The 19,385-nt window shown below is 52.0% G+C and overlaps 1 protein-coding gene across 14 annotated transcripts in view; it reads right to left on the bottom strand.

The window, feature by feature from the left end:
- Positions 1–843: 843 nt before the first annotated feature.
- Positions 844–19,385, bottom strand: part of LOC310885015 (voltage-dependent N-type calcium channel subunit alpha-1B-like) — a 283,849-nt gene continuing 265,307 nt past the window's right edge. For 10 of the 14 annotated variants that reach the window (XM_083807730.1, XM_083807736.1, XM_083807737.1 and 7 more), the window contains 10 exons: positions 17,671–17,779; positions 16,144–16,251; positions 14,770–14,882; positions 13,957–14,084; positions 12,693–12,819; positions 12,034–12,144; positions 10,005–10,040; positions 7,496–7,703; positions 7,155–7,366; positions 844–4,892 (listed from right to left, as the gene is read on the bottom strand). In XM_083807730.1, coding sequence (XP_083663856.1) covers positions 4,356–4,892; positions 7,155–7,366; positions 7,496–7,703; positions 10,005–10,040; positions 12,034–12,144; positions 12,693–12,819; positions 13,957–14,084; positions 14,770–14,882; positions 16,144–16,251; positions 17,671–17,779 — 1,689 coding nt within the window. In that variant the 3' untranslated portion in view covers positions 844–4,355. The remainder of the gene's footprint in view (positions 4,893–7,154; positions 7,367–7,495; positions 7,704–10,004; positions 10,041–12,033; positions 12,145–12,692; positions 12,820–13,956; positions 14,085–14,769; positions 14,883–16,143; positions 16,252–17,670; positions 17,780–19,385) is intronic. The other 4 variants (XM_083807739.1, XM_083807743.1, XM_083807735.1 and 1 more) reach the window with 2 other exon arrangements.

The following is a 19,385-nucleotide window of genomic DNA, read 5'->3' as shown; positions in this document are numbered from 1 at the left end:
CAATGCTCTTTCTTCCTCCTGTGCTCTTCAACTGCTAGTAATTATTTTTTTTCCAATACTGGAGAGTTCCTAGAGTTGTCAGAAGTGTCACAGCAGCAGATCCCAGTGAGGGAGATTCATGCAGTGCTCGTCCCGGGTAGGAAATAAGAAGGTTATCCAGGTACCAGACGAAATTGAAAGTTCCTTCCCCATGTGCCACCAGCCCTGGGGTTTGCCTTCCCCTCATTGCAAGCCTCGGTAGCTGGAACTTCAAGGTCCTCTCAGCAAGCATTGTTATTATTCTTATTTTTTAACAAGTGCTGCAGTACAAGCTAGACACCCAGCAGCCCCTGCGTGCTGCTGATTCCATGCCCGTGCCTATCCAAGGTAGCACCAAAAATTCTTGCTGGGAGAGGGAAAGGTTTAATAAGGGTTAATGCCAAAGGAGTCGCCTTGCCCGCGTTTGTCCGCCTCAACAAGAGAAAGGTCCCTCTGTTAACGTCCTCCTGCAAGCCGCAGGAATCAATCACTGCTAGATGCTTTGGTTTTTTTTTTTTTCATTTGGAAACCCTCAATTAAATGATGTGATTTTGCTGCCTGTTGGACTCCAGGAATCAGAACCTTCACACTGGATCCACTCTGAAAAGGCAAATTTGCAAACGCCTCCCTACTCAAACCGAGCATCTGCGGGGCAACAGCCACAGGCACGGCCAATTGCTCACGGCATCCCAATTCGGCACCGAATCCGCTTTCACTCCGGATTTCACAGGCTGCCACTGGAGGTGGTGGCAAAGGCAAGCTTCGGTCGGAGGCTGCGCTCAGGATGGCGGGCTCCCGGTCACCAGGCACACTGCACACACCGTCTTTGAATTTGTAAGGTTTTTTGCTAAGTTTTTATTTTAATTCAAGGACTTTGCTTCATACAAAATGTAATTGTAGAAACAACTGCAGAATTCAAAGTTTGGCTGATAAATATTACTCAGGCAGCAAACTAGGCAATCACAGAACCTTTTTTTTTCTCTTTTTTTCCTTTTTTTTTTTGGGCAAAGTTCCAGTTGTGTTGCATGGTTGGAACTTTTGTAATTTTTAACACTGTTTTTTTTAAATATAAAGTTTTGCAACAAACCCCCAATTTATATCAAATATAATTAAAAATTAACAACTGATGAATACATTGTATCAAAAAAGTACGAAGATAAACATTTTCCATGCACATACTTTTTATATATATGTATATATGTATATATTTTACATGCAAACATTACTTATTCAAAGTACAGCCACTACGAGACTGGTTCTGGATGCAGAAAACTGATCGGTGCAATTCAAGTTTGGCAACTCACTATGAGGATTCTTGGAAATATGATGTATGCATTTAAGAGACAGCAGAGAGGCTGTAAAAATAGAGGAAAAAGGGTTATATGAACAACCGTGGTCAGGCTTGACTGTCACCGTCAGCGTTTGAAGCAACGCCTACGAGGCGGGTGGAGGATTAGACAACTGGAGCTTCTTCTTTGTGTTCTGCATAAGGACTGAAGTGATCCCACGCCATCGCTGGGCTGTGCGCTTCCAGGGGGGAATTAGTGAGGGGCTGTGGGGTCTAAGGTCTAAAACGATGGGGGAAGGGGCAAGGCCGAGGGGAGAAAAGGCAAAATTGCTGGGTACAGAAAGACATCTCTTTTGCTTTCCGGTGTGGGTACAATGTTTGCATGCACTGTCAGAGAGATTGCGTTTTCCCTCTCCCTCCTTGGAGTGAAATAGTAATGTTTCCTTTAAAATTTCAAATAAAGTGTTTGTGCCTTCATATAAGGAAAATGTATAAAACATTTGGTCACAATCATGCTGAAGCCTGAAACAGGAAGATCCAGCAGATAAAGCTACAGAATGGATGAAGGTCTTTCTGTCTGTGGTGTGGATGTGTTTCCTTACGTGTCATCTTGTTGCATAGCCCTCCGTTTGCAAATTACAGCCATTACCCATAGCGGACCTCTGGCTACCGCACTTCCTTTATTCAAAGTGCACATAAATACAGAGACAGAGATAGAGACAGGAGTTATCCTTTAGCAGAATCCAGGGATGAGATCGGCCAGAGATTATCATTTAGTAACGGAACAAAAAACACGCAACGAAAACGCAACAGGTTGAATTTTCTCAACAGAAAAGCTACAGATGTGAAGAACCACCCTACAGCAGACTGCTCCCCGCGGGAGGCTGGAGGACTTTGCTGAGAGCACCAGCAACCTCCTGAGCGTTTTGGTAGCATCCCCTGAAACCACCCTCACTGCCAAACCTATCACCAGGGCCCACCGGGATCTCCCCCCGGTTTAAGCGACCGCTTCGCCTTGAGAAGTTTCACAGTTCTGGGGCTTGGTAGAGCCTCCCACAAAACACAGCTGCCCAATCCTTTCCTCTTTCCTATCATTGTTTTTGCCCTACCGGCACCTCCCAACCCTCCTCCTCTAACCTTCTGCCAGCGTACCACGCGTCTTCTGGCCTCCCTGTGCCCCAAATTAGCCCTACAGAAGTTCGTCAAAGCCATGGACACCAGGTCCTTCCCAGGCTTTTCTTTCCGCACTTCCTCCCTGCCGGCATGTCATCTTTGCCTCTTCCCAGGCTCAAAGTGCAGAAATCCACACGTGCAACAAAATAAAGAAATTGTCCAACACAAGAGTCGTTGCAAGAACACAGAAATCTCATCCCTGAGAATCAGAGTTAGAGGTTTTGCTTTTTCATTTTGTTTTTTGTTTTTCTCTTTTGAACAGGCAATAAAAACAAGACTCTCTCCATCTGCCCCCAACACAAACGACGCACCACGGGACACGGCCGCAGCTCTCGCAGCCCGACTACGACTAGACATGCAGTGCGAAAGATGCTTCTTCTCCTGCAGGAGCACCGCTGCAAACTCTGAGCCGCCACCCCTGCACCTCTCCCACAGGACCTAAACGCCAGTCCACGAGCAAAGGCCAGTTTCTTCTGCTGCAGTTACACCCCTCCCGCTCCCAACAATTAAATTATAATTAAAAAAAAAAAAAAAAAAAAGGAAAAAAAGGCCAACAAAACCCAAACCAACCCCAAAGCATGTTTGCCTTCCCCACTGTCAGCTTCCAGCCCGGCGCAGGAGGAGCCGGCCGAGACAGGCGCGGGGGCAGCCGAGCCGAGCGGCTCCTCTGGGCGCTGCCCCTGCCCCCCGCGCTCCCCCAGGTCCGAAGCGAGAGGTTTGCATCGTCGCTGTGAAAGATTTCAAAGGTTAGGCACTTAGTAGTGAACAACTGGAGCATTCGGTAGAAACGGTGGGACCTGGAATGACAATTGGACTGATTCTCTACATAAAGAGTAAATTTTTCTTTTTTTTTTTCCGTTTTCTTTTTTTTTTACTGTACAATTTACAAAAATGCACACAATGAAAAGTTAAAGTTCTATCTAATAGCTTGATATAAAACCAATAACATTTCTTCTTCTCACCCCTACACTTTTTTCCTTTTTTTTTCCTGTTTTTTAGGTTTTCTTTTTTTTTCTTTTTTTTTTTTTTGCTAAATCAAGCTTATATTGTAAACAAGACAAAACAGTGAGGGCGTGTTGCAGTCGACAGGAGAGAGGGACGGGAAGAAAAGTCTCAGCAGCAAGGAAGCAGTCCTGACGAAGGGGCTCTCGGGTGGCTTTCTGGTGGCTGGGTGGGAAGGACCCGAAGTGGAGATGAGCGTGAGGGGGCCACGCAGCGGCGGGGGCAAAGCAGCGAGTTCCTGGCTCGGCTGGGAAGGGGCGCTGCGGCTGAACATCAAGTCCCAACGGACCGTCCTTTGTTCCGATCTGCGGGTTGTTTGTTTTTTTTCCTCCTCTCCCAGTTCCTTAGGTAGATCTCTTCCCTCTCGGCGGTGAATGAGATAAAACACGGGGTCAAGCTTTGTTCGCCGGTGTCCGTTTTTGCAACCCCGACTCCCACCCCGACTGGGGCGGGGAGAAAAATAAAATAAAAAATAAAGGCATAGCCCGACCAAAACGGTGCCAAGCCCGAAAAGGATCGACGGCCTGCTGGTCCGCCGTCGTGGCTCCTCGCGTGCCTCGCGGGTTTGGCATCTGGTGCACGTCTTTGGAGGCAGCAGGGAGGTGGGCGAGAAGGGGGGAAAGATGCACTGCCCCCCAGGAGGGAGCCTTCTTCCTTGGTATATTTTAGTGGGGAAAAAAAATAATAGAAAAAAAATAAGAAAGAAAAAAAGGGGGCAGGAGAGAGGCTGCACAAGTGTCTCCGGAGGTCTCGGAGTGGGGCAGAGCAGTTCTGGCGGTGGGGGCTGCCCCCGGGCACCGCGTGTCTGAGCGCACAGCCTTCCAGATGATAAAACTCATCGACTTTGCACACCTCCGAGGGCTTCGCCGTGCCGCTAGCACCAGTCGTCCTCGTCGGCTTCGTGGTAGTAGCTCCGTCCCCGGGCGCCAGTGCCGGGGCCCGTGTTGAGCCCCAGCGTGTAGTGGTAGCCGTTGGGCACCCGTCGGGCTTGGTGAGACTGGGAGGTCAAGGAGGAGACGTAAGAAGTCCTGGAGGAACGCCCCGAGTTGGTGGCCACCGCCTCCTCGAAGGTGAGCGTGTCCTCGGGCGCCGCACCGCAGGGGCTGTCGGCGGCATCGCGGTGGCCCAGGTAGGGGTCGGAGCCGATGCGGGCCACCGCGGCCGGGGGCGGCTGCTGGTCCCCGCGCAGCAGCGCGTTGTGCTCGGACAGACCGCGGCTCAGGCGTCCCGGGGAGAAAGGGGGCAGGCCGCCCGGGGAGGTGGTGAAGTGGACGGGCGAGGAGTTGGCGGTCTTGTAAGTGATGCTGGGGCGTGGGGTCAGGGGGGTCTGCGGGAGCTGCCTCCGACCCCGGCAGGGGGTACTAGCACCAGATGTCGACAGCAAGGGGCTCCCGTTAACCGAACCACTGCCCTAGATAAAAATTGGAACAGAGCAAATGAAAAAATAAAAAAAAGGGAAACGCCGGACGAACACAAAGGCAGGCAGGTGTAAAACAGAAGGAGAAGCGACAGGGGGGAGAGACAAGTCACAAGAGGAAAGAGAAGCAAAAAAAAGAGAGAGTTTAGACACGCACAGTCAGGGGAAGGAGGTTCTCGAGAAATAATCAAACAAGAGATGTGAAGAGCTGGAGAACTAAGGGGTCTGCGAGGAGCAGGTAGGGACAGAAACGATCAGAGCATCAGTAGGACGCAAACTGGCAGACGGCTCCAACAGCAGGGGACACTGCCCGGGGGGAAGGCACCCACAGCACACACAGTCCCGACATGCCCCTTACCTCAGCAACGCCGTGGGCAGCTCAAAAACCTGCTGTTTTCTTTTTTTTTTTTTTTTGGCAAACACAATTTTGCAAAACAGCACTCTCTGCTTTGGGGCAAATTTTTGCTTGACTTCACCTTATGGTTGTGAATGCTGATGCTGGGGAACATTTCTGTGCTCAAAATTGGGTTATGCAGGAGGAGCATTTGGGGACTGAATTTTTTTTTCATAGTTTTAGGAATAAAATGCGATTTGATTAAATAGCTACTTCCTGAAGAAACAGCAACAAAAAGATTTTTGGATAGGCTTTGGCTTTAACAAGAGGGCTCCCTAAAGAAAAATACTGAAAAATGTGTTCACCACCTTCTTGTTAATATTACACCCGTACTACCTGAACGGTAGAAGAGACCGGCAGCTGCCTGCATGACTAACAGTGGTGCATGGGCATGAACTAAGCTACAACCAGGAAAAGTGCCCTGAGCGAGAGGAGCAGCCTTTTTTTGGCATTTCTGTTCACCTTCTCCCTGGGCAGGGCAGGAACTGGTCTGGGAGCACATTTAAAAAATCCCTTCACCCTTTCTGCTACAGCCCCGTGGTCCCAGCCAAGCTTTCCCCACGGTGGTGGAGGTGAGGGAGACGCTCACCGTCACCCAGTGACCTAAACTGTCCGAGGGAGGAAGCCCAGATCTTTCCAGGGGCCTGAGGCTCAGAATTAAAATACTTACAAAAAAAAAAAAAGAACTAAAATTAAAAACATACATGCTATTTAAAACTCTGGTAAACCAAGCATGTAAGAGAGCCCTTCCTGAGCCACCCGCAGGCTGCAGACTTAGCAGGGTTTGGAGCACGGCCAGAGCCCCCTCCTGATACGTCTCACGTCGAGGTGTTTGCAGGGATCCTGCTGGCCTGGGGCTGGGCCCTTTCCCTTCCCCCAGGTCCTGCCTTTCCCTGCGTTCCTGCTCTCCCTTGCTCTGGTTTCCTCTCTCAGCTCGGGAGCAGCTTTGCAGATTGATCTGTCACCAGGGGAACAGGACTTGTTCTCGAAAACCAGATAAATAAATAAATGTACCTGTTCCACGATACAGCACGCTACAGGACAGCTCTGAGGCCCACACATCAGCAGCTGGAGCCTGACACCTCTGATACCACTAACATGAGTGAAACCAGCTGAAATCAGGGATTTGGCCGCCTGCAGCCCCTGCACTCATGCTCGTGTGGCCACGGCAAGGATTTATCCTACAGTCACCAAGTGCTTGTGGCACTGGGCAGGTGCTGGGGGAGTGGGCCTTGGCTGCCCAACGGAGCATCCCTCCCCACGCTTCCAGCCTGCCTGGGCTCATGGATATTATTTTCCACCAGCAGCAAGCCCAGACAAGGCTCGGGCCTTCCAGATTGCTGCACTGAACCTGTTAGCAAGGGAGTCACTGAGCTGGGGCTCTGCGAGAGGCACTGAGTCACTCCGTGGGTGGCTGGTAAAAAACTATCAGGCGACATTTCCATCCCTGTCCTGCACCTGAAGCAGCAAGCAGGATTTTTGCAGCAGGGACTGTCGTGGTAGGACATGGGACAGTGGTTCTGGACTGGAAGAGGCTAGGTTTAGGTTGGGTATAAGGGGAAGTTTTTCACAACGAGGGTGTTGAGACACTGGAACAAGGTGCACAGAGAAGCTGTGCATCAGTAGAAGTGTCCAAAGTCCTTTGAGCAGCCTGGCCTGGTGAAAGATGTCCCTAGCCATGGCAGGGGCTAGGACTAGGTGACCTCTAAGGGTTCCTTCCAGCCCAAACCATCCTACAGTAAGCAAGACCTCAAAGGCTTTACCTCCCACTGCCTGTCTCCTTTATCTTAAACAAACCCCAGAAGAGGTGTGCGGGTCCCTGGCAGACCCCAGGGCTCTCCTCCCAGCCCGCACCCCCTCACCTGTCTGTGCGGGCCTTGCTCCGGCCCCCCGTTGGGCGAGGTGGGCCTGCTCTGATCAGCAGACTTGGGCTGGGAGCGGTCCCGGCTGCCGTAGCGGTCGCAGGAGTAGAAGCGCTGCTTTTCGGAGGAGGAGGAGGAGTGCTGCTTCCTCTCCTGGGACCGGCCGCGCTCCTGCTTCTTGTCCTTGGAAGAAGACTCGCCAGACTGGGCCACTGGAAGGAGAACATTGGTTGTGGGGTCACCAACACGCTCCTTCCACGGGGACGGGACCCCAAATCGCACCAAGTGCCCACCCCGAAGGGAGGAGGAGGACAAATCCCCGCTAAAGGCAAAGCTCGTACCGGCTTCCCCGTCGGCCATCTGATGTGGGGACCTATCCAAGGATTTCTGCTTCTTCTCTTTCCGCCGGTGGCAGCGGTGGTGGTGGTGGTGGTGCACCTGGTCGGTCGGCATGCGCTCCAGGGAGTACTCGTAGAGGTGCATGGCGTGCGGGCGCTGCGGGGTCAGCGTGGAGATGGAGCGCTTCATGGGGCTCGTGTCCGGGATGGGCTGCGAGGGACAGGGGCGCAGGGAGCAGGGTGAGAGGGCAGGCGCTGCAGGCACCCTGCTCGACCGCTCGGCTCCCACGGGAGGGGGTTTAGGGTGAGAGACGGGGGCAAGGAGGGGCAGGAGAGAAATGGTTAACCGGCTACGACTGGAACGGGCAGAAGGACTTGTGGAATGGCAGACTTAGTGCTAGGTTTGAGGAGTAAATGTGAGCTCCGTTTGCTGAAATGGGCTTTGCTTTCAGCATTGTGCCAACCCACAGGTACCACGGCGGAGCGGGACGCAGCACGGCACACCAAGCACAGCGCCACGGGAGGCAGCAGGAGTGAGCAGGGGCACAGGGCAGCACGGCAGCCAAGCATCTCACAAAGGTAGTTCTCCAAGACCAGTTTCACCCAAAGCTGCTTCGGGGCCTGGGAGCATCCCAAAGCAACTCCAAAGAGGGAAGCATGAAAGCGTTTGTGGGCACCACACGGAAAGGGAGGAAGCTCAGAAATAAATAAACGGGCAAGGTGCAGGGCAAGCCACGTAGTAACTGTGTCTGTCTCCCTGCACATGGGGGTGATTTCCATCAAACTGCTGAACCTCCCCTCTTGTCCCACCGCTGCTCCTCCAAGCCTTTGTGGCTGGGACGAGCAGGATATCACCTATCCCCTGCAACTCCACCAGGATATCTCCAGAAATGACTACTGAAGCTTGTTACAGCTGTTTTCAAGTCAGCCATGGCCTGAGAGCCAAACATTAGGACCCTGTGCAGCCCTCCAGCCTCCCATGGGCACTGCTGGCCACTGCCTCCGCCCCAGCGGCAGCTCCAGACTCTGCTCCCTTCCCTCTGGGTTCAAAACCTTACACAGATGTTCTGCAGAAACCAAGACAAGCAGACTGCAGGGCAGCTATTTTCACCTCCCTACTGCCCAGCCACCAGCTATAAAGCTCAGAAAACAAGAAAGATCCCTGTGTTTCCCTCTCTTTCATTCTGCTGGCCTCCAGCTGCTTTGCAGGCTGCTCCGAGGTGGAGGCAGGGCTTTGTCCATCCTCCGGAGGCTCCCTGGGGTCCACCTTCACATCGGAGCTCCTGGCAGAGGAAAGCCCTGGGTGCACAGTGCTCCAGCCCGGTGGGGAGGGAGCTGAGGACGTCCTTTAGCTCCTCAGGTCTCAGCCTTGATTCCTCAGCCCAATACGTGCCTCAAGGGCCACTTCCAGCAGAACATTTACTTTGCTTACCGTAACCTTTCCAGAGAGCCTTGCGTTATTTTTATCATCCCTGCTATTTTGTTTGCTTAGCCCGGGTTTCCAATCTCTGCTGCCCCTTGATATTTGCACAACGCGGGGCCGGTCGCTCCGCAGCCCTGGCTGGTATTTCGGCAGGACGAGCCGCTCTCCCTGCCGGCGTGCTGTCACAGCTCTCTCCTTGAATGCAAAGGGGCAGCCTGAGTGTTTCCCATCTGAGTGCAAGGTGTGGTGTTAGGGATGCAAAGTGTGCCACAGACCCAAGGGGGGACACAGCACAGCCTGCGGCATCGTGGTGTGCCCGGGGGTGCCAGCTCGGGCTGTGAGGTGACCCTGTGCTGTGCCACACCGCTCTCCTCCCAGTCACACGTTGGGGCTTCACATCTGTCCTCCCTGCTTACCATGGGGCTTGAAGATGAAGGAGTGGGTTAACGATGAAGGAGGACCATAACACGACCGTCAGATTCACAAATTGACTGATGGGGGGCAAAAAAAGTGAAAATATTTCCCACTAAAAACACTTATCAGCATTTCCTAAATCCTTTTAGGAGCTGCCAGGAAGAAGACAGATTTCCCAACAACAAGCCAGACAAATCTATAAAAAATGGATGTTTCTCTTTGGACCCAATTCTGTGCTTATTCCAAGGCCAGAAGCTGCTGCTGACCCTAATGGGAAGTGGATCTTAGCAAGGCAAAGCACACCCTCCCCAAAAATCCTGACGATGCTCTCCTTACATTAATGGGACACACACAAGCCTCGGGAGACTATACCATAACCCTTCAGAGACTTACTAATTGCCTCTTCATTAGCAAGCCGATAGCTTTCACCTCCTAAATCCCTGCGCAACAAGGCATACAAACCAAATAAATAAGCAAAACAAACAAAAACCCCTGCTATCAGCGTGCGGCGTGCAGTCGTGGGTGGAGGGAGCTGCAGCACAGGGGGAAGAGACAGCAGCTGCGCCGGTGCAACATTGTGCTCCAGATGGGAAGGGAGAAAAGTAAAGGGTTAAGGAAGGTTAATCGTTTCTTAACACGGATTTAATAGGATACAACTTAGTGCAAACTACATACTGCTAGGTAACTCCCAGGTGACCGTGCTTTGCTCCTCTGCAAACAATTCGGACAAGATGAGAGACATTATTTGAAGCAGCCCCACAGTACAGCCATGGTCAGACATCGCGGCAGATGGGCAGCAGACACGGGGAGGGCGGGGAGGGATGGAGGGAGGAGGGGGGTTGAAAGCATAGGGAGTTTGTTTTTTTAATGGCAAAGTAAAAAAAAAAGATGGAGGAATGACAGATAAACAAGAAGGAGGATGTCCAGAAATCAGGAGGAAACAGAAAGCATCACAAATAAGAGTCATAAAGAATTCAAAGTTTGGGGGAGCGGAGGCAGCGTGTGAGAGGGAGGGTGGAGGGCACGGAGGGGGAAGACACACAGAGAGTACATCGGTTATTCGGCTGAAGCTACAACCACCAGAACATTACATTACTACGTGAGGACAGATCTGCTCCGTACCACAGGCCTGATTCATACCGAGACCAGGGAGCTCTCCTGGGGGCAGCTGTGCCCTGGGGACAGGGACCGTGCTGCGAGCAAGGGGAGGTCGGGCACGGACGGGACCCTTGCTCCTAAAGGCAGCAGTGGCTGCAGGGTGCAGCAGGAGCAGCCCGGGAGAGTTCCTCTCTGCTCAGGGGCTCCAAGCAAAGGGCTCGTCCTGTCTCTGACCGTGACAGTGTTAAATTGCAGGCATGCTGTCTGGGACTGCAACGGAGAGGAGTTTCCCAAGGAAAGGCTCGTGCCACTGGCTTTCCTGTTGGCAACTCCATCACCTTGCAAGGGAAGATGCTACTTGAGGCCTGGAATAAAGGACAACTTTGTTCTGGGAAGGGAGGGAGTACAGGATTGTTTTGGGGTCTGTTTCTTTTATCAAGCATCTCGACTAGTGTTGCTAACCCAGAGAATCCCAGAAGACAAGGTCCTATTCAGTGATTTTCTGGAGCTCTCACACAAAGAGTGCAGTTTCTCATGTCATCTGGGAAATTTGTTAGCCAGCAAAGAGTAGCTTGCACCAGCCTAAGCACATTTGCAAACCGATTTAATCTGTTGGAGTTATTTCTGTACACGCAAGACACAGTCTTTAAGTTTAAGGATGCAGAACATCTACGTCCTGCTTCCCACGGAGAGCAATGGGGAAGAGCCCATGGGCTGCTCACTTCTTGCTGCATGAATCAGGCCCTTTGAGCAAGACATACACGACTATGGGGTGTTCAGACACACAGGAGGCAGGATGGTGTCTGAAGAGCATCTGGGTTAACAAGCTGGCAGCGAACATGTGGAGTGCCCAAAAATGATCTGTGAAAACCATGACATCCTATGCACTAAGGAGCGTCCACAATTAGTCGCCAAGTTGTTGTAAAGGTCAGCCCTAATGATGAGATTTCTTTACAAGAAGCCAAACAAGGAAAATGAAATCCTTAACAACATATTACTAATCAAAGTCACAATGCAAGATATGCTAATTACTGTGGGAAGGGAAAAACACAGGGAGACTGCTTAATGTCACAGTGCAGCCTTCCAGGCACAGGCTCCCTGGTATTTTCCATACCTACTGCATTCATCAAAGAGAACCACAGGAAATCTCCAGCTTATTTTATGGCTGGAGCACTGGAGCATGCCTCGGCTGTCTGTCTGGATAGATGGCAAACAACTGCCAATGGGAAACGTATGCCTTCCAGGAATATAGGCTGGCAAACATTATCGTCCCCAGTTAATCAGAACAGGCACTCCACGGTAGGCAGTCATCATTTAGCAACCCAGACAGATGGATTTCTCTGTGTTCTTTTTCTTTTTTCTTTTTTTCTTCTTCTTTTTCTGCAACCAGGAATGAGTAAACCCGGGGAAAATGCTGTGCCTGCACACAAATGCCTGTGATCTGAGCCCCAAGGCTGGTTACCTGGCTCCAGGTTCAGAGAACACCTTTATTTCACAGAACTTGCAGGCAACTTTCGAGCACAGAGAATGCACTGCACTGCCTTCCTGGCTCACTCTCCGTCTCCCACCCCAAAAAGCCTCGCTCCCTCCCTCCCTCCCTGCTCACCTGAGTTTCGGCAGCCAGGCGCGGCATGGAAGCCGCCCGCCCCTGGCTCTCCAGACCCGGCTGGTGCTCTCCATTGGTGAGAGTGGGGCTGATTTCCCTCATTTCCACCACCTGATCCAAATCAAGAAACAGTTTCAGGAGCAAGAATAGGAACATCAGCTTTGAAGCCATCATCTGAGCAGGCTTCTGCTAAGTTTGGTTTGGGAAGAGGTGCTGGTAGGGGAGAGAATAAACTTGGAGCCGTGGAGCGCCCAAGTTACTCTTTATCAACAGCACTGCCTTCAGCAGGGACAGCGGTGGGAATAGTTCATCCGCCAGCCATGGCAATGAGCCCTGACCCGTGACACCTCTTCTCTGGGTTTGTACACTAATAACAATGGGATCGGGACAAGAGGACTATGAGGAAGACATAGCTCTAAGTGACCTACATCTCAGCAGACACGTAGTCCCAGGATAAGCATGCCTACAAGTACAGCTATTGGTGCTGAAGCTCTCAGACTTGCTTTTTCTCATTAATATTCAAGCAAGCTTTGGGTTGTAAGAGAGAGAACAATGCTTATCTCAAAGGGCAGAAGACCCCTTCAGCTCTCAGGGAAGCATCTAGCCTGATACCAACAAAAATCTACTGCATTTCACCCCATCTCCACTTGTTTGCTTACCCGCTCAATAGGGATTTCTTCTGAGTGGCCTCGTTCAAAAGCTGGTGTCCTGGTTTCATAAAACATGTCCTGGGTGCGCTGGGTCCCCCAGGAGCTGGACTCTTTGATCCCACCCTCTGGGGGTGGCCTGCCAGAAGATCAAGTAGAAAAAAAAAAGATGAACTCTTTTGCAAAGGGCTTGTGCTGACCTTATTGTGCTGAAGGTAAAGCACCTGGGAACGCTCTGAAGTCTCACTTGTGAAAATGGGTGCAGGGTGGCTGGTGAAGCTATAAAGTCCCCTAGGCTTTCCCAGGGCCACTTTCTTTCTTTTTAGCCCAGAGATCCCCTGAGCAACAAGGAAACCAAACAGGTCAGAGCATTATTTTTCAGTAACTGAGGAAATCAACTTCTGCTGCCTAAGAAGAAGAATGATCAATTTTGGAATTCAGGCAAATTATGTATGCAAAACCAGCTAGACAAATAGCCCTGAGTGATGCTGGTCAAGCACATCCGTGGCTGTGCTACCCTATAGTCACTGAATGTACAGTGGTACAGGTAGCCCCAGTTTTACTGCTGGGTCTGAAGTTGGATTCCTGTTGGGGTTATCCAGGACATTTCAACCTCAGACATCCATCATTAAAAATCCATGGCACTTGTGACCATGAAAGTCACCTGAGGAGCAAAAAATGGCGAAACGTTTAGGGACTGCCATTACTGTAACTGTTTGGTAAGCTCTCTGGGGAGGTATTATTTTGGCCAAAGAGAAGGAGCCACAGTCTGCCCTGGAAAGTCTCAGGAAGCTCTTGCTGTTACCACGTGCCATGGGCCTGAGGCAATTCTTTGCTCCCAAGGACCTTTTGGTCTCCCAGGAACTCACTGCAGTAGTGATACAGTGCTTGGTTTGGGATTTGTCTGGCTGTTTTGCAACGAATCCAACATCCTGAAAGCAAAATCACGATTAAAACTAGCCGCAATGGAAAGCTCTGCACTTCGGATTCGGAGGAGACCACTAAGGCAACACGCAGCTCTGGGGAACCCACTGCCACCACCACCTATAGTGGACAGATAATTGCACCCGAGGCCGCAGCGGGAGGCAGAGCCACGTGCAGCAGGTTGGCAGCCACCAGCAGGACATTGTCCCAGCCATGGCACGAAGGGGCTGCTGGGCTCGGGGTCACTGGAGGTGCCACGAACCATCCAGGGCAACTGAGTCAGCAGGGGCAAGGCTGGCGTCCGCCCTTTGTGCCCCTCGGCTGCGTGACGGCTGTGTCGGGGGGTACTCACAGCGTGCCCCCGTTGTTGAGCGATGCCGAGCTTTTCTGGCGGAGGAACGCCTTCGCGTTGCTGAACGCCGCGGGCTGGGTTTGCTCCAGGGTGGCCTTCAGGGGGTGGAAGAGCGACACCGGGCCGGGCTGCAAAGCACAAGGGAAGGAGTCAGAGAGAAGTTTCCCCCACACCCCCCGAGTGCGGCAGGGGTTTCGTGCCCTGACACGAGCGCTGGCACTGACCACCCCATTGTGGCACTGCCACCTTTTTTTTTGCAGCCTCCCGTCCATGGGACAGACAGGGCCATGCTGGAGGCTAGCAGGATGATCACCCTGAAATCAAGCAGCTATCTGGCCCACCAGAAATCTTTGGGGTTTCAACCCCAAGCCAGATGTGTGAAAATACCTTCAAGAAATTGTAAAAGTCTTCAAGTGTGTTACAGCCAAAATAATTTTGAATTATTCCCATTTTAAAAAACAACTAAAACATTTTGGAGCCAAATATCATCAGTTTTCAGTGATTCTTTGGTGTCCCAAAGACATCTCATGGTGTTCCTCAGTGTTTACACCACTTCTGAAAATAGGATCGAAGATTAGCCTGCCAAGTTATTTGGGACTTTTTTTTTGGAAAATATCCTTCCAGACCTAGCGGGTAAGGAAATTGCATCTTTTTTTTTTTTCTTCTTTTTTTTTTTATGGTGGGAGAAAGAATTTTGGGAGGGGTTTCCATTTTTCAAATAGTGCCTGGGGAAGCACCCAGACCTTCTGCCCGCAGCTCAGGGGGAAGCTGCCCGAGAGGGAGGGCCGAGAGCAGCACCCTTTGACTGAGTACCTGGCACAGGCCCCCAGGAGGCTGGTGGACTTGTTCCCTGCTGTTCTTGTTCTGTTTGTAGAAGTCGAATATCATGAGTGCTGCGTAGACCTTCCCCACGGTCATCTCATCGGCTGTCCAGGGACGTTCAGGTGAGGAAAGGCAAAGGACCGGGGGAGGAGGTGAATAAGTCACAGTGCATGAGAAATAGCAACGTCAAACGGGTGTGAAAAACAAGGAGGAAGAAGTGGTGGCATTGGAATGATGAGGCAAGGCAGACACAGGGAAAAACGGGGGAAAGGCAAAAAAGCAAGAAAAGGTTATAACAGACTTCTTCAGATCTTTGCCTGTTGCTGGGAGGATGGCCCCTGTCTCTAACCCTCCACGGCAAACATTCGCAGATGCCGGGTGGAAAAGAAACAGGCAGGAAAACTCTGTGGCATTGCAAGCACTGCCAACGGAAGAACCACTAAATTAATGCCAGATCCACAGCCAACTTTTTATCAACAAAGAAACCTTATTCCAATTTCTCTGAATTACAGTCAACTGGGGCATAATGGGCTAACGTACATACATTTAAAGAGTATTTCATTTTTCCAGATGTCTTTTTCACCCTCGCAGCTCTGCTCCCAGCCCTTCCCCGCACCGCAGCTGAGCACATCCCTTACAGCAAGGAGTTAAAGCTCCAGATATAAAGGCACCCGGAGAGGTGGGGAGGAGAAGAATTCAGTAGTTGCTACCCACTGCTCTGCCCCTCCTCAGCTCCCTCATTTTTCTTAATTAACATTGTCTTTATTGCTCTGCACTGTTTCTCATTAATCAGGAATCCAGAGCCCTTGCTTTGGCCAATCAAGATAATGGCAAACTTTCCGTTTTCTCAGCATGTTCACCTAAGGACATCATCGAGTAACACAAAGGCCTTTAGCTCCAAGATATCTCACTTCTGGTTCTGTAAGTTCTCAGCAAACCTTTAATCTCCTTCCCCTGGTTTTCTGTAGCAGACTGAGCGCAGATGGCAGATGTTGCTCTCCTGTCCTGTAAGGCACAGGCTGGAGGCAAACAAAAGCTGTGAAGAAGGTCTGGGAGAGGCCACACAGCTTTGGTCCCTTCTTGGATTGCTCTGAGGACGTGAAACCCACTGTAACGTAACAGAACTCATGCCTGGATGTGACCTCGGCTTCCCCGCTCCTTGGACGACCATGGCATGGAGACGTGGGCTGGAAGCCTGCAGAGGTGACACCTGGGCACTGACCCACACCAGGTTTCTTTGCTGCGTCCCCCAGATGCCCGTGCACCTCGATGGGGCTTGGGACAGAGCAGGCAGGGAGGGGAAAACCTACAGTGGGCTTCTCAGGTGGCTGGGGACAGCTGGGTGCTTGCTGGTGGACCACTTACGTTTGTGAGGAGGCACCAGCAAGTCCAGCGTCTTCTGGGACAGATTGGGCCAAACCAGCGAGATCTCTTTTCTCAGCTCAGCATCACACTGGTGCTGCTTGACACCCCCTGAAGAAAGGGAGAGGAAACAGGCACGTCAATGAAAACCCTTGTCTGTTCAGCACATCCCACTGCTCGCACAGCAAGCGAAGGCATTTCCCCCTCTCCCATTTCTCAAGAGCACCAAACAGAAGCTGGGCGACAACTTAACCAGGAGGAGCCGAACAGAGCGGCGTTATTCAAGCGGCCAAAGTGAGGTCTCAGTACACAAGTGGAAAGTGATTAAAGTGTATGTGAGCCAACGGGTCTGCTCCCAGCTGAGTACACCACGCAGCTGGCAATTAAGTAGTTCATCTGAGTGACAGAGATTACTTTTCTAAGAGGAAAGCAATGGGAGGAGACTCTGGGTGCGCTGCGACAGGGCGGTTTGAACTCCCACGCTCAGTCTCATTAGGGAGGGTTTATTAAGGGCCCGTTAGTCCCACTAAAGACTCAATTAAACTTAGCACACAAAACTGAGCACGTAGCCACAAAGCGGGTCAGGAGCTCACAACCCGCAGCAGATATATGCCTTGTGGTGGTGCCAGCGCTATCAGCTGCCCTGGCACTTTGGTTCCCTTCCAGCGTGTGGCAAAAAGAAAGGAGGGGGAGGCTTTGGCAGCTGAAAAAGTCTGTGGGAATTGCCTTTGCTGACAGGTAACTAGGACCCTGAAATCAGACAAACTCTCAGGGCTTCAGTGGCCTTATCCAGAGTTATTACTGAAATATGGTGTCAGCCTCTAAAATCCCAGACAGTCCTAAGTGTGTCTTTGAAAGCAAGCATCTGGTACTTGGGGTCACTCTGGGGGAGCTCTCCAGCAGCCTCAAAGTTTTGTCTTCTCTCAGCACTGCATGCCCAAAGCGTCAAAGTTTCAGTAACATTTGAGCAAGGTAATTAACACAGAGAGGCTGGAAGGTTGGCCTAAAACCACTTGGGAAAAGCACAGCACCCTAACCCAGCCTGCCCTTTGCTCACAAGAGCATCGTTACCTCCTGTTAGCTTTTAGATTTGGAATAAAAGTGCTTTGGCCCGTCATGCCTTGACTCTGACCCCAGTCAGCCTGATTAAACAGCGTACCAACCCACAGAAAAGGCCGGCGTGCTTTACTACGTTGCAGTGTTTATTCGGGAAGTTAAGCACGTGCCTGATTAAACACTTAAATAACTTAATTTTATCCCCAGGCGCCTTGAGTCACCGCCTGGCCACCAGCAGACAGCAACGCTGCCTTTTTCACCCCCGTGCTGGAATAGCAAAGAAGTAAGGTGCGGAAACTCTCGTGGCTGTTAGAGAGCAAAGAGCTGCCCAGGGCTTTTTGGGGAGCTCTGCACATCTCGGCTGCCGCACCAGGGTACAGCCACCCCAAAGGGGTCGGCACTTCTGTGGTTTCAGGGCCGCAGCGCATCAGGGTGTGAGGCCCCACGTGCGGTCACGCATCGCCCCCCTCTCACCTGTGGCGAGTTTGATTTCGAGGGCGGTGCGGATCAGGGCCATCAGCGTGGACGTGAAGTGGACCGTCAGGTCCTCGGGCGAGATGGGCATGTTCATCCGCACCAGGCGCTGCGGGGAGGAAGGCGGGCACTGTGAGCGTTGGTCGGGATTTCTCCCCCCCACCCCGTCCCTGCCATCCCGTGAGTCCCCAGAGGCAGCCCCACAGCTGCCCCACTGCCGCCCCGATCCTTTTGTGCGCTGAGCTGAGGCATCTCATCCATAGCAGCTCCAGGCCCTCTCCTGGAGCAGGTCCAAGCTGTTGGCTGTGGCTGTTAAACAACTGATTTGCCAGCATTTGTACCGCAATCCTACAAAGAGATTTCTTCCCAAAGACGACGATTTTAATGTCCTCACCCCATTTCAGAGATAGCTATGCTGCTCCTGACGGTCTCCAGCTACGGTCCTACCTGCAGCCCAGACACGTGGCTGGCACTGGTGCCCCCTGCCAGGTCCTTGTGTGACGGTGGGGGAAAAAGAAGCCAGCACCGGCTCCTACATCAGTTACCTTCACCTCTATTCTGGCTCTGCAACAGGAGCAACAGCAGCCGACGGGACCTGGCGGGGCCAGCTGGAGCGAGACGATGGAGGACTTGCATCCACCACCACAGGATGCGGCTCCATGCAGACAGCGATCATGGCTCAGGTTCTCAGGGGCTGTTTGGGGCTGGCTGCTAATAGGTAAAAGGGCAAAACTTTGGTTTTTGGTGACACGTGGGTTCGGTCTCCTGCCTCCTTTCCCTGTGGGCATCCCAGGAGCTCTGAAGATCTCCTCCCTTCAGTCAGTGAGCTACACAGCTCCATCCAGCTCTCACCCCCAGGGGAAGGAGCCGGGCTGGTGAGAGCAGGGCTGTTACTTCCCCCTCCTGTGCTCTTGCAGTCCAGGCATGCAGTAGTCCCTCCAGATCTGCACGTGTCTTCCAAGATCTTCAGCCCCAGTAGCAACTCCTTCCCCACCACCAGTCAGGACCACCTCCGACAGGGCGAATTCATCTCTTGTAAGCACTTTGGAAGCTGTGGCTCCCTTACCACGCCTGGCGTCAGAGCAGCTGAATGCAGACAGGCGGAAGCACCCCGAGCCTTGCTGATAACCTGAGCAATGCGTTTAAAGGATGGATTTCTTCTCCTTTGGCAATCTGCTCATTTCTCAGCTCCTCGGCTTTCAAAAGCCGTCCTGCAACCTCCTCGCTCGGAGCCTTATCAGACCAGCCCCGCATTCCTGCTCTTGGAGGGAAGTCACTGAGCGTTAATCCGGCCGCGCAGAGCTCCACAGCAGCTTGCAAAGCCAAGCATTAGCCTGGCTGGGGCCCCTCGCTTGGGAGCGGATTTCATCTGTGTCTGAAAGCTGCTGGGGCTGTTATGTTGATCCCTATCAGCACACAGAAACCCTCTCTTTGTTCAACAGCAGCCCAGAGAGCTGAGCGATCCGCGTGGGGCTGCAGCAGGGAGGCTCCTGCTCCGCGCGCTGCGACACCGTGCAACGTTGAGGGCTGCTGGGAGACATCCCCGACACGCAGGAGTTGTCCTGCTGGTGCTGATGGGGATGGAGGGCACGGGTTTGGTGCAAAAAGCCTGCTTTTCAAGACATTCAGAGGGGGTGAGACCTCCTTGTTTATCTTGCTACGCATCTTTGGGTCTCATTATGCGCCGCACAAAAGACTCATGTAACAACATATCC

Source organism: Anser anser (assembly GCF_964211835.1).
Source record: "Anser anser genome assembly, chromosome: 21".
Lineage (NCBI taxonomy): Eukaryota > Metazoa > Chordata > Aves > Anseriformes > Anatidae > Anser > Anser anser.
This window is presented reverse-complemented; position numbering and strand designations above follow the sequence as displayed.